The 15,596-nt window shown below is 41.3% G+C and overlaps 1 protein-coding gene across 5 annotated transcripts in view; it reads right to left on the bottom strand.

Moving 5' to 3' along the window:
- The window catches only part of clip2 (CAP-GLY domain containing linker protein 2), a 56,736-nt gene extending 41,490 nt beyond the window's left edge, over positions 1–15,246 (bottom strand). For 2 of the 5 annotated variants that reach the window (XM_029671547.2, XM_029671545.2), the window contains exons 1-2: positions 14,766–15,245; positions 10,203–10,407 (exon numbers count right to left, since the gene is read on the bottom strand). In XM_029671547.2, the coding sequence (XP_029527407.1) occupies positions 10,203–10,326 (124 nt within the window). In that variant the 5' untranslated portion in view covers positions 10,327–10,407; positions 14,766–15,245. Of the gene's footprint in view, positions 1–10,202; positions 10,408–14,765 lie in introns of all 5 variants that reach the window. The other 3 variants (XM_029671550.2, XM_029671548.2, XM_065023799.1) reach the window with 2 other exon arrangements.
- Positions 15,247–15,596: the final 350 nt, after the last annotated feature.

Raw genomic sequence — 15,596 nt, forward strand, 5'->3', positions numbered from 1 at the left:
TTCAGAACAAATTTGTTTATGTCCTTGTTAGTGAGCATTTCTCCTTTGCCAAGATAATCCATCCACCTGACAGGTGTGGTATATCAAGAAGCTGAATAAAAAGCAGGCTCATTACACAGGTGCACCTTGTGCTGGGGACAATAAAAGGCCACTCTAAAATGTGCAGTTTTGTCACACAGCACGATGCCACAGATGTCTTAAGTTTTTCTGACTGCAGTAATGTCTACCAGAGCTGTTGCCAGATAATGTTATGTGAATTTCTCTACCATAAGCCGCCTCCAACGTCGTTTTAGATCATTTCTCAGTCCAACTGGCCTCACAACCGCAGACCACGTGTAACCACGCCATCCCAGGACCTCCACATCACATTTCTTAATCTGCGGGATAGTCTAATACCATTCACTTGAACTGTGGGTTTGCACAACCAAATAATTTCTGCACACTGTCAGAAACCGTCTCAGGGAAGCTTATCTGCATGCTCGTCGTCCTCACCAGGATCTTGATCGGACTTACGTTCGGCAACATAACCGACTTCAGTGGGCAAATGCTCACCTTCGTTGGCCACTAGCACGCTGGAAAAGCGCGTTCTTCACAGACAAATTCCGATTTCACCCGTCCCGGGCAGATATCAGACAGCATGTATGGCGTTGTGTGAGTGAGCGGTTTGCTCACCCACACGACGTTTTGAACAGCGCGCCCCATGGTGGCAGTGGGGTTATGGTATGGGCAGGCATAAGCTATAGACAATAAACACAATTGCATTTTTTCAATGGCAATTTGAATCCACACAGATAACGCGATGACATTCTGAGGTCCATTGTCGTGCCATTCCTCCGCCGCCATCACCTCATGTTTCAGCATGATAATGCACGGCCCAATGTCACAAAGATCTGTATAGAATTCCTGGAAGCTGAAAATGTCCCAGCTATTCCATGGCCTGCATACTCAGACATGTCACCCATTGAGTATGTTTAGGATGCTCTGAATCTACATGTATGACAGCGTGTTCCAGTTCCCACCGATATCCAGCAACTTCGCACAGCCATTGAAGAGGAGTGGGACAACATTCCACGGGCCACAATCAACTCTATGTTAAGAAGATGTGTCACACTGCATGAGGCAAATGGTGGTCACACCAGATAGTGACTGGTTTTCTGACAGACTTTTTCTTTTTTAAAGGTGACCAACAGATGCATATCTGCATTCCCAGTCAGGTGATATCCATAGATTATGGCCAAATGAATTCATTTCAATTGACTGATTTCCTTATATGAACTGTAACTCAGTAAAATCTTTGAAATTGTTGCATGTTGCGTTTATATTTTAGTTCAGTGTATAATCTATAGATACAAAAAGATATTATACCTTCAAAACAAATATGATTTTTTTTAACCAAACAAAGCTTTACACATCTCCCTATGATGGTAATGTCCCTGTGAGGTCATGTGTGTGTGTGTGTACAATGTCAGGAATGTGTGCTTGTGTAGGTAATGTATGTGTACTATGCAGTATTTTTGTGCTGGTGTTATTTGTGAGGTAATGCAGTATCTACAGTAGCAGTGTGTGTGTGTGTTGTTTGTATGTGTGTGTGTGCACACTCCTGCTTGTGCATGCATGTGTGTGTAACATGTGTGAGCTTTGTCAACAGCATGGCCCTGGTCCAACACAGAGAAGACCCCTACCCACCCCCTACCCAAGTCCCAGCCAGTCAAACAAGCGTGCACCCAAAAGACTGATGCAGTGCTAGTACAAGTGGTTGGGTTGCCGTGGCAACGGAAGATCGATGGGGAAATGAGGCAGGCAGCAGGAAGAGCAAGAACAGAGGCCTCACTTTCACTATTGTGCCTGGCTACCTCCCACAACCATCTGAATCCCACTATTCACCAGCCCCACACAATGACCCCACCACAACTCCTTAGAACACCCCCGCACACTCCCTCTCTCTTCTCCCTCTCTCCGCCTCTCTCTTTTCCTATTTTTCTCTCTCTGAGAACCAAACTCTTTCATACTTAAGTCCAATAATGTCAAATAAGTTGAAAATAACTTTGGATTCCCTAATAATATACTGATGTTATTTCCTAATTAAAATAAGACACATGTGGGGGGCCTCCCGGGTGGCGCAGTGGCTCTGTGCCACCAGAGATACCATGAAATTGGGGAGAAAAAAAGGGAAAAAATAAAAAATAAGAAAATAAAAATAAGAAACATGGTATCCATTCACTGTTTTGGGGCTGTCACTTCAGATTTCAGGGACAGTCCAAACGGCAACAGAAGAAGATACTAGAACTAGGCCTTTAGGGGCGACTCATTCCTAAACACTTTTGTCTCTGCAACGATGCTTTGGTTCTCGACAGTCCACGAGGATGTGACCTCTAAAGTCAGAACTTTTGGGAGCAGCTTTTGGGAGCAGAGGTAATATAACATCATTTTTTCCTGAGATTGACAGAAACATTTTAGCAGGGTTGGGGTCATTCCAATTTAAATTAGTCAATTTAATTCTCAAGCCAATTTTCCCCAATTTTTCTCTATGAGAAAAAAATATAATTCGAATTTCAGTCTATTTCCTGAATTGAAATTGAATTTACCACCCCTGATTTTGTTGTCCGTAATATGTTGGTGCGCCATCATATACAATCACAACGGATTTCTAAATCGGTATTGGTATTGAAATCCAAGGAGAATGAACATAGGGACAACAGGACATTATCTAGGCCTACTTTCTTATTGTAAAATCTATTGGAACTCAATAAATGGAAGACCATGTACTGTATTATATCACCAATCAACAACAGAAAACCCAGCAATGGTCTTGAACCAAAAGGAAAAAATGAGCAGGGATTTTAGTACACAAGTGGAAATGTGCTGACCAAACAGCTATTCATTCAATGGGCCTATAGCCCTAACCTAATTCAGTGGGTGTGCACTACAGGCAGGCGGTTGATGAACACTGTGGGAAATGCTGACAGTCAATTAGTAGGATTAGCTAAATGACTATGACTACCAGCTGTTCCTGAAATGACACTAATCTAGAAAATAATATCTAAAGGCTATGTTTGGATTTTTTTTGCAGGGGGGAAGGGGGCATGGTTCCAGATGTTCAAAACAGTTTTAAAGATCATTCAATGACATTGCTGCCTATGACGCATGTTATAATGGAATGTAGCAGTTATAAAAGGTATATGAACGTATACATAGGTTAAGTTTGGCGATTTTTTTTTGCAGTGGGGCCATAGTTCCAGATGTTCAAAACTTTCTTAAAGATAATTTGAAAGACAATGTATTGTGTAGCTGTTGTAGGTGTTATGTCTAATGTAGCTGTTTTTGATGTTATAATGTCTTATGTCTTACCTCCTAGAAAAGCGCTGCCTTGACATTAAATAATTAAGATTATATCAAATCTAATTTTATTTGTCACATGCTTCGTATACAACAGGTATAGACTAACAGTGAAATGCTAACATATAGGTACTTCCCAACAATGTAGAGAGAAATCAAATATAGAAATATTACAAAAGTATAAAAACATAATAATAAAAGTAATAATAAATAGACGATGAGTAATGATAACTTGGCTAGATACACGGGGTACCAGTACTGAGTTAGTGTGCCGGGGTACGAGGTAATTGAGGTAGATATGTACATATACAGTTGGGCAAAAAAGTAAGTTCTCCCACTTAAAAAGATGAGGCCTGTAAATTCCATCATAGGTACACTTCAACTATGACAGTAAAAATGAGAAGAAAACAAATCCAGACAATCACATTGTAGGATTTTTAATGAATTTATTTGCAAATTATGGTGGAAAATAAGTATTTGGTCACCTACAAACAAGCAAGATTTCTGGCTCTCACAGACCTGTAACTTCTTCTTTAAGAGGCTCCTCTGTCCTCCACTCGTTACCTGTATTAATGGCACCTGTTTGAACTTGTTATCAGTATAAAAAACACCTGTCCACAACCTCAAACAGTCACACTCCAAACTCCACTATGGTCAAGACCAAAGAGCTGTCAAAGGACACCAGAAACAAAATTGTAGACCTGCACCAGGCTGGGAAGACATAATCTACAATAGGTAAGCAGCTTGGTTTGAAGAAATCAACTGTGGAAGCAATTATTAGGAAATGGAAGACATACAAGACCACTGATAATCTCCCTCAATCTGGGGCTCCACGCAAGATCTCACCCTGTGGGGTCAAAATGATCACAAGAACGGTGAGCAAAAATCCCAGAACCACACGGGGGGACCTAGTGAATGACCTGCAGAGGGCTGGGACCAAAGTAACAAAGCCTACCATCAGCAAGGGCATTGAAGATGAAACGTGGCTGGGTCTTTCAGCATGACAATGATCCCAAACACACCGCCCGGGCAACGAAGGAGTGGCTTCGTAAGAAGCATTTCAAGGTCCTGGAGTGGCCTAGCCAGTCTCCAGATCTCAACCCCATAGAAAACCTTTGGAGGGAGTTGAAAGTCCGTGTTGCCCAGCAACAGCCCCAAAACATCAGTGCTCTAGAGGAGATCTGCATGGAGGAATGGGCCAAAATTCCCACAAGTGTGTGAAAACCTTGTGAAGACTTACAGAAAACGTTTGACCTCTGTCATTGCCAACAAAGGGTATATAACAAAGTATTGAGATAAACTTTTGTTATTGACCAAATACTTATTTTCTACCATAATTTGCAGATAACTTCATTAAAAATCCTACAATGTGATTTTCTGGATTTTTCTTTCTCATTTTGTCTGTCATAGTTGATGTGTACCTATGATGAAAATTACAGGCCTCTCTCATCTTTTTAAGTGGGAGAACTTGCACAATTGGTGGCTGACTAAATACTTTTATGCCCCACTGTAACTTGACGTTGAGGGAGAGATTTTTGTCCTGGCAGTCTCTGACCTCCTCCCTATAGGCTCTCTCGTCGTCAGTGAACAGATCTACCGCCGTTGCGTCGTCAGCAAACTTAATAATGGTGTTGTGGGTGAATAGGGAGTACAGGAGGGGACTAAGCACACAGCCGGAGGTGTTCAGTCCCAGGGTCCTGAGCTTAGTGATGAGCTTGGAGGGCACTATGGTGTTGAATACTGAATACTCAATGAACAGCCATCTCACATAGATGTTATTCTTGTCCAGGTGGGAGAGGGCAATATGGAGTGTCATTTGTGGATCTGTTGGGGCAATATGTGAATTGGAGTGGGTCCGGGGTGTCTGGGATGATGATGTTGATGTGAGCCATGACCAGCCATTCAAAGCATTTTATGGCTAAAGATATGAGTGATAGTCAATTAGACAGGTTACCTTGGCGTTCATGGACATCAGGGACTATAGTGACTGCTTGAAACATGTAGGTATTAAAAACTTGGTCAGGGAGAGGTTGAAAATGTCAGTGAAGACACTTGCCAGTTGGTCAGTACAAGCTTTGAGTATGTGCCCTGGTAATCGGCCTGTGAATGCTAACCTGTTTAAAGGTTTTACTCATATTGGCTATGGAGAGCCTGATCACACAATCGTCCGGAACAGCTGGTGCTCTCAAGCATGGTTCAGTGTTGCTTGCCTCAAAGCAGAGCATAGCAGGCATTTAGCTCGTCTGGTTGGCTCACATCACTGTGCAGCTCATGGCTGGATTTCCCTTAATAATCCATGATAGTTTGCAAGCCCTGCCACATTCGTTGAGTGTCAGAGCCAGCGCAGTACGATACGATCTCAGTCCTGTATTGAGGCTTTGCCTGTTCGGTGGCTCGTCGGAGGTCAGAGCAATATTTCTTATAAGCGTCTGGATTTGTGTCCCGCTCCTTGAAAGCAGCAGCTCAAGCTTTTAGCTCAGTGCAGATGTTGCCTGCAATTCATGGTTTCTGGTTTGGAAATGTACGTAGTCACTGGAGGTACGACATCGTCAATGTACTTGTTAATGATGCCGGTGACTGATGTGGTAACTGTTTGTTTGATGTTTGTTAAGTTACGGTAATTTCTGTTGATGCAATAAAATATAAATAATTATGTCACGTCTTGATTGATGCCTATCTCAGTGGACTAATCCATTCCGGAGGCTGAGGGGAGGCACACCAGTATCATCAGTTTGTACATTTACCATTAATTCCCATAATTTCTACAATGTTTGTTTGGTTACGGTAATTTCTGGTAATGCATTCAATATATTATTATTACAGTCTTTTACAATTCTCATTGTAGGAGTGGACATGTTGTTTGCAGAGGGCACACCCTAGGCTACACTTAAGCATAAAAGTAGGCCTAGGCCACCTGGCCTGCGCAAATGAAGCCTAAATGTGCCCATTTGGGGATTTTATAGTATGGTCTTAACTCACCACCACTAATGAGCTGTGGAGTTTCTCAAAGTAATTTTTTCTTCACCTCATACAGCAAGTAAACAAATTATATTTTTTACATCCATTGAGAATGACAATAGTTCTACAATGTAGCCTATTTGAAAAATCTTTTCAGCTCTCTCCCTTTCGATAACCAAACCACTCCAAGTGAAAAGAAGGAGAAAAACATTCATGCTGATCTGGTGAAAACGTAATAAAATAGGTCTACCTGATTACTTCTTATGCCTTGCACAAATAGCCTACAGCTGTGTCTGTCCGGACCTCACAATCACAGGAAACTCTGAGGGTCCCGAATATTTTATACAATGTTGCAAGTTTGTTAGTGCAAGCTTTTGGCTGGACCAAGTTGATCTTAATTATTTAATCATAGTGTGCTTAAAGCATCATACAAGCTCAGTAGCCAAGAGTGTGCAAAGCTGTCATCAAGGCAAAGGGTGTCTACTTTAAGGAATCTCAAATATAAAATATATTTTGATTAGTTTTTAACACTTTTTGGTTACTACATGATTCCATATGTGTTACTTCATAGCTGTGATGTCTTCACTATTATTCTAAAATTTAGAAAATAGTAAAAATAAAGAGTAGGTGTGTCCAAACTTTTGACTGGTACTGTAGTTGGTTTTTATTAAAACACATAGGGTGTGTCTATATATGGAAAAATTAATGTTTTAACATTTCGACCAGTCGATTGGTTGAAAGAACAGATGACTCTTGGTCAACCAAGATTTTTTTGAGTCTGGGACAGCCCTACTAACACTACAAAATAGTGTTTCTGAAGGAGGCCCTCGAAAATAACAGCCATGTGCACTGCTAAAGGCATTACTGTGTTTTTTCCCCTTTCCTTTCCTCACAGCATTCCACCATCAACTTAAACCATGACATGGTTGCCTCTGATACAACTCTCCCATACAGACTAATGCAAATAACAAAACAGCAGAAGCAGCCCAGACACCCCCAGACTGTGTTTGGCCTCCTGTAGGCTCATATCAGCCTAGTTCAGCTTGGAGGGAGAGAATCTAGCTGTAATTTAGCGGAAAGCCGCGCCAGTGTAACACATGCGTCTGTGACCCTAGGGTCCGGGCTTGTCATGTGATCTAAAACCAGGAAAAATAACAGTGGGAAACGTGTTTGGGTGTCCTATTTCTATTGGCTTTGCACAATGTAAACACTTGGGTCAATGGGGAGTAGGTTTAGGTTTTGTCATATCAAATCAAATATATTTAGCCAAAGTTATTGCGGGTGTAGCGAAATGCTTGTGTTCCTAGCTCCAGCAGAGCAGTAATATCTAACAATTCACAAAAATACACACTAACAAAAAGAATGGAGGAATATATAAACATTATGATGAGCAATGTCTGAGTGGCATTGACTAAAAGACAGTAGAGTAGAATACAGTATATGAAATGAGTAAAGCAGTATGTGACCAGTGATTCCATTTCTGTATATATATATATATATATGAGAGAGAGAGAGAGAGAGAGAGAGAGAGTGCGATAGAGATTGCATCGTCTGTGGATCTATTGGGGCGGTAGGCAGATTGAAGTGGGTCGAGGGTGTCAGGTAAGGTAGAAGTGATATGATCCTTAACTAGCCTTTCAAAGCACTTCCTGATGACAGAAGTGACTGCTACGGGGCGATAATCATTTAGTTCAGTTACCTTTGCTTTCTTTGGTACAAGAACAATGGTGGACATCTTGAAGCAAGTGGGGACAGCAGACTGTGATAGGGAGAGATTGAATATGTCTGTAAACACTCCAGCCAGCTGGTCTGCGCATCCTCTGAGGACCCGGCTAGGGATTCCGTCTGCGAGGGTTAACACGTTTAAATGTCTTACTCACATCGGTCACAGAGAGAATGAGAGCCCACAGTCCTTGGAAGCGGGCCGAGTTGGTCACGAATGTTTGATCTTGAACAGAACTTACAACATCAATCAACATGTTTCAATCAAAATTGTACAGAAAAGAGTGGGAGTCTGTACCTGAACAAATGTATTTTGTTGCAGAGATGGCCAGTCAATTTACGTAACGTTATTGTGTATTCTACGTAATGACGCAGTTTTACGTTATCATGCAATGACTTCACAACGTCATTTAGCAACTTTTAGCAACAAATCAACCTGCCTCTAGCAACTTACCCTGAAAATTAGTTGGCAACACTGACTGTGTTATCCTCAAAGTGGGGCGAAGAAGGTGTTTAGCTTGTCCGGGAGAAAGACATCAGTGTCCACGACGTGGCTGGTTTTCCCTTTGTAATCTGTGATTGTCTGTAGACCCTGCCACATACGTCTCGTGTCTGAGTCATTGAATTGCGTCTCTACTTTGTCTCTGTACTGACATTTTGCCTGTTTGATTGCCTTACGGAGGGAATAACTACACTGTTTGTTTTCGACCATATTCCCAGTCACCTTGCCATGGTTAAATGCAGTGGTTCGCGCTTTCAGTTTTGCGCGAATGCTGCCATCTATACACAATTTCGGTAGGTTTTAATAGTTACAGTGGGAACAACATCCGCTATACACTTCCTGATGAACTCAGAGCCTACCCGGAACATATTCCAGTCTGCGTGCTCAAAACAATCTTGCATCATGGACTCAGACCAGTGTTGAATAGACCTTAGCACAGGTACTTCTTGTTTGAGTTGCTTAATACGGGCAAAACTAAATAAATGTTGCTTTCATGTTCTCATAAGATTGTCTCAGATGGATTACATCGTCATGCATTGGATGGTTCTATAATCTAATGAGTCTCTGCATACAAATACCTTGGTATTTGGATTGACAATGATTTATCGTTTAAAACAACATACAAATGAGCTTGTTAAGAAACTAAGATTTAAAGTGGGATTTGTTTTACAGAAATAGATCTTGTCTCTCTCTAGTCAGCAGGAAGCAGATTGTGCAGTAAACCTTTCTACCTGTTCTCGATTTTGGTGATACTATTTATCAAAGTGCAACTGCCTCTACTCTTAAACTGCTGGATCCCGTTTCTTCAATAGCGCTTTTCGTTTTATCACAGGAGTTTTATTACTCAAAACTATATTCTTTGGCTGGACCTCTTTGAAGTCACATCATTACACTCTTCTTCTTTTTTTTTTTACAAAGCCCTACTCCACAAGCTTCCGACTTAACTTGTAATTTTAAATCTTAATAGTGAAGTTATCAAACCTGGTCACAATGGTTGGTTAACTCTGGAGACTCCTTTGGTGTCTTCAAAGTTAGCTAAATCGCCCTTTCATTTTTATGCTCCGTATGTTTGGAATAATCACCAAAAAACAGTACACATAGAAACCATAGAAACCTTAGAGAGTGGACAGAGGAATTTTACAATGAAGAATTTGTTTGTTTTAAGTGATAGTGTTTTGTGTACATTTATGTTTGTCTGTGTTTTATTTCTATGAAATTGTATATGCAGGACTCTCTTGAAAAAGAAACACTGGTCTCAATGGTGACTCCCTGCTAAAATAAAGATAAAATAAATATATATTTTTTTAAACCTCTGACTGGTACCGGGCCTATCCACAAGGGGTTCTTGGAAAGACTCATAAGAATATAGGCCTAATGATCAATTGCACATTAGGGGGTACTTTGGGCAGAGCAAAATGTGATTGGGGCTACATTAACCAAAGAAGTTTGAAAACCGTTGACCTAAAGCATAATAATGTACCTAGGGCCCTGAGTTTTTACTGACCACAGCTGACCAGAAACAACTCAGGGCCCTGACAACTAACAAACAATCAATTACAATAATCAAGGAATCAAGTCATTTCCAATGATGAAATGCCACCAAGATTGATAGGCTAAGCGATAGGAAATCAGATCTCTTCCTGAGAGTCTAGAGGAAGTCTTGAGGAATGAAGAAGTGACTTACTGTCTTTCTGGCCCACAGTGCCGGAAGCGGACCCCCCAGCAGAGGTTCGTCCCACAGGGCCAGGGGAGTGCTTTGGGCCCCTGCCAGGGATCTTCAGTCCACTGGACTTCAGCATGTTCATCATGTACAGGGAGAAGTGCAGGGATTAAGGCTTTCGGTTTGAGGCACTAGAAGTCGGAATGGTGGCAATACCTCTCCATTTTAGCTGTGGAGATGAGTGGAGGAATCAATGTCTTAGTTATGATGATAGCTTCATCTGTCTGTATATATTTTTTTTCACCTTTATTTAACCAGGTAGGCTAGTTGAGAACAAGTTCTCATTTGCAACTGCGACCTGGCCAAGATAAAGCAAAGCAGTGCAACACAAACAACAACAACAGAGTTACACATGGAATAAACAAACTTACAGTCAATAACACAATAGAGGAAAAAATAATATATTCCGTGTGTACAAATGAGGTAAGATAAGGGAGAGAAGGCAATAAATAGGCCATAGTGGTGAAATAATTACAATTTAGAAATTAAACACTGGAGTGATAGAAGATGAATGTGCAAGTAGAGATACTGGTGTGCAAAGGAGCAAAAAAAAAGAACAGTATGGGGATGAGGTAGTTGGATGGGCTATTTACAGATGGGCTATGTACAGGTGCAGTGATCTGTGAGCTGCTCTGACAGCTGGTGCTTAATGTTAGTGAGGGAGATATGGGTCTCCAGCTTCAGTGATTTTTGCAATTCGTTCCAATCATTGGCAGCAGAGAACTGGAAGGAAAGGCGGCCAAAGGAGGAATTGGCTTTGGGGCTGACCAGTGAAATATACCTGCTGGAGCGCGTGCTATGGGTGGGTGCTGCTATGGTGACCAGTGAGCTGTGATAAGGCGGGGCTTTACCTAGCAAAGACTTATAGATGACCTGGAGCCAGTGAGTTTGGCAACGAATATGAAGCGAGGGCCAGCCAACGAGAGCATACAGGTCGCAGTGGTGGGTAGTATATGGGGCTTTGGTGACAAAACGAATGGCACTGTGATAGACTGCATCCAATTAGCTGAGTAGAGTGTTGGAGGCTATTTTGAAAATGACATCGCCGAAGTTAAGGATGGTCAGTTTTACGAGGGTGTGTTTGGCAGCATGAGTGAAGGATGCTTTGTTGCGAAATAGGAAGCAGGTTCTAGATTTAATTTTGGATTCAAGATGCTTAATGTGAGTCAGGAAGGAGAGTTTACAGTCTAACCAGACACCTAGGTATTTGTAGTTGTCCACATATTCTAAGTCACAACCGTCCAGAGTAGTGATGCTGGACAGGCAGGCAAGTGCGGGCAGCGATTGGTTGAGGAGCATGCATTTAGTTTTACTTGCATTTAAGAGCAGTTGGAGGCTACGGAAGGAGAGTTGTATGGCATTGAAGCTCGTCTGGAGGTTAGTTAACAGTGTCCAAAGAAGGGCCAGAAGTATACAGAATGGTGTTGTCTGCGTAGAGGTGGATCAGAGAATCACCAGCAGCAAGAGCGACATCATTGATGTATACAGAGAAAAGAGTTGGCCCGAGAATTAAACCCTGTGGCACCCCCATAGACTGCCAGAGGTCCGGACAACAGGCCCTCCGATTTGACACACTGAACTCTGTCTGAGAAGTAGTTGGTGAACCAGGCGAGGCAGTCATTTGAGAAACCAAGGCTGTTGAGTCTGCCGATAAGAATGGTGGTGATTGACATAGTCGAAAGCCTTGGCCAGGTCGATGAATACAGCTGCACAGTATTGTCTCTTATCGATGGTGGTTATGATGTCGCAAAGGCTTTGCAGCTAACAAATGTTGGTTCCCAGAACATTCTGTGCTAGCTGAGTTTTCTTGTTGAACACTCCAGCCCTTTTAAAAAGCAGAGGGTCTATGCCTTTTCGGTGTACAAGTCAAGCCATGTCAAGGTGTACCCAGTGTAGCCTATACTATACTACTATATACAAATTGAAATAGTTGAGTGGTCCCTCTTCAAACAAATAGCCTATCTATAGATCAGAAAACAATATTTGTGATTTGGGTTAATCATCTATGTTGCTGAGTCTACTGGACTTAGTAAATCCAGTTTATTGTTTCAAGTGTGTTGATGGTGAATAAATACACATGGAGTTAAATGTGTCACAAGGCTAAAATATGTATTTCAAGAATATTCACTGACAGAAAGAAACATATTTGGTATTGTCTTTGGTTATGCATACATTCTAAATGAATAACCTAGGCCTATGTATTAAATAGTGTTGGTTGGTTATTAGACTACTGTAAGGATTAGGGTGGCTAGTAGCTAGGCCTTGCTGCAACCTGGACTCAAGGGTAGACATAGCAAACGTAAAGCCCTGGTTGGTTTAAAACGTGTACTTAATGCAAGCAAGACTCAGTATATGTTGTTCTCTAATACTCGCAATTAAATTTAAAAAAATCAGAGATGAACTACATATTTACTAATTGGACGGTTCCCTCATCGATTGGGGGCCCGCCTATAAATATCTGGGCATTTAGGTTGACAAAGACTTAATGTTTAAAAAAATGTATGGATGAGCTAGTTAAAAAGCTATGATTTAAAGTGGGCTTCTTTTTTCAAATAGATCTGCCCTCTTTCTAAATAGCAGGAAGCAGATTGTACAGTCAACTTTCCTGACAGTTATTGATTATGGTGACACAATTTACCAGATTGCAGCAGCCACTACTCTTAAATCATTGGATGCCATCTACTATAGCGCCTTTCGCTTTATCAAAGGTGACAGTTTTAATACTCAATACTGAATGCTGTATCAAAAGGTTGGTTGTCCTCATTAAAGTCCTGTAGATCACTTCATTATTCCCTTTTTGTTTACAAAGCTCTACTACACAAGCTTCTAACTTACCTAACTTCGTTGATAACATATAAAAGAATGTACTACCAAACTGTCTCACAGGAACTCTTGAGGTCATGTGGTCTTGTCCAATTTTGGTAAATACTCCTTTTGTTTTAATGCCCCCATTGTTGGAGTAACCTACACAATTCCTTGCATCTCGATTCCCTGGTACCGCTAGGGCAGTAATGACTTCATTATGCATTGCAGTTGTTTTGATTGATTGTAGTGGTTAATTTGTTGAAATTGTGGTGTTGAGATTGTTTTATTTTAAACTTAATTTATTTTCCTGTTTGTGTGAACAATTTGGCACCATTGGTCTCACTTGGGCTACCCTGAATAAATAAAAGTTAATAATAAAATATAAAATCCTTTGGGTTGCTAGACTTTCATGATTTTTTTTTTTTACCTTTATTTTACTAGGCAAGTCAGTTAAGAACAAATTCTTATTTTCAATGACGGCCTAGGAACAGTGGGTTAACTGCATGTTCAGGGGCAGAACGACAGATTTGTACCTTGTCAGCTCAGGGACTCGAACTTGCAACCTTTCGGTTACTAGTCCAACGCTCTAACCACTAGGCTACCCTGCTGCCCCAGGTTATACGCCCATCCATCCTCTCAAACTGGCATAAAGGGAGACTTAAAGATTTTGGCGATGAGGCCCTTTACCTACTTCCCCAGAGTCAGATGAACGTGTGGATACCATTTGTATGTCTCTGTGCGCAGTTTAAAGGATGTTCCTAACAAGTACAAGCACAATTGCTCAGCACAGTTAGCACAATGACTGGAAGTATACGGGTATCTGCGCTACCAGTCATTGCGCTAACAGTAGTTAACATCGGCTCAAGAAACTACTAACTTCCTTCATACTGGACACAGATATATAAAAATGGTATCCATGAGTTAATATGACTATGAGGAAAGGCCTCATCGCCAAAATCCTAAAGCATCCTTTTAAGTAACCTGTTTTATGTAACCATATCAAACATAAATTATACTACTCACAGATTTACATTTACTATGTTACATCTAGTCGTTGAGGCCAGGCTGCTTGCCGAAACACTGAGACCTGATCAGCTGTATTCCCAGTTGCATGCATGGCCTTCAAGACAAATATTTTACATCTCTCCAACTATAATATGTAATTCATGACAACGTTACATCACTATTCTAGCACCACATCTCGCATTTATGCTGGTTATCGAGATGAGATGTCTGAAGAATGCAATAGTGCTTTCACAGTATCAGCACCATTCAGTTTACTCATGTATCGACATCAATTTGTATGTTGTTTTTCGCAATAGGGCAAGGCTTAAATCCTTTTAGAATATTTTCTCAGGGCAGTTTTATGACAGCTCTGCGAAGGGGCTATATTCTTGACAATGCGAAGTTGCTACATGTAGCCTGCTATATGACAGTGCAGTAGAGCTAGGCTACAATGTTACAATTTGATGCTCTAAACATTGGACCATTGGGCTGTTAAATGACACATGGTTGTCTGCTAAGCTTGTTGAATACATTGTTGCTGTTCACACAATTATATTGCGAATGTATATATTTCCGTGACAGGGAAACATAAGGTGCACCCGAGAACATACAACGCAAATGTTTTTCTATTGTTATACCCACTGCAGCGCGGTGTGTATTTCTACTTGAGCTCAACAAATCCCTTAAACGATAAAGATGCAAGAACGAAACGCTTACCTTTTTATATCCAATTTACGCATAAACGTGTCCAAAAAGCGGCGAACTTGCTTTTTTCCTAGAGAGGGGTCCGCGGATCGGTTGATTTATCAGGTTGCCACTCCCTATACCCCCACACAGGGATGAACAAAAAATATGGATGCTTAGATAGAGCTGGAAGGGAGAGTGTGGCAGGATGCGAGCCGCAGTAGGCTAAATCAGGCGAAGATGCCGGTTTATTTTGAGAATGCGACTTTCAGAAATAAAATTAGATTGTTGCTTCAGTTTGCTGTGAATATTCAATGTAACTATATGCAAATCCCTAGGTCTCTCTTTTTGTTAGCGGTTTGGGGGTGCAAAGCAGCAACAGCAACTTCAACCAGCTTCAATCCGCCGTTCAGGACGCTTTAAAACGTTAACCAGTACACACATGTGGCCTATTGAATACAGAGGGATGAGGTTTTCAATGTTTCGCTTTGGGCGCAATGGATTTTCGGTCTCTTTTTTCGCCTCTGTAGAGGATCCTCCCCCTTCGCTGGCTTCAGCCAAACAAAGAGTTTAGGAAGTGGACGGTAATGCTGTGAGAGAAGGCTACAAAGCCAACATTTAACCCAACCAAGCTATGAAGATACAATTGTGTTCTCTGGTTTGAAAGGCATTCATAAATAGTTAAATATGTTGCATAAAAATGTAAGGTGCAGGAGAAAGTAGTATACTATAGGAATTTATCCAGATTATTTACTGGTCCAGATCTCCAATTTGCTCACAGGAATTAATGTGCATCCGGTGCTGAATCACTGCGAATTAGTTATCATTCCTGGAAATCCATGGAATGCCCTCGCATCATAAATT

The sequence above is a fragment of the Oncorhynchus nerka genome, linkage group LG10, assembly GCF_034236695.1.
Source record: "Oncorhynchus nerka isolate Pitt River linkage group LG10, Oner_Uvic_2.0, whole genome shotgun sequence".
NCBI classification, from domain to species: domain Eukaryota; kingdom Metazoa; phylum Chordata; class Actinopteri; order Salmoniformes; family Salmonidae; genus Oncorhynchus; species Oncorhynchus nerka.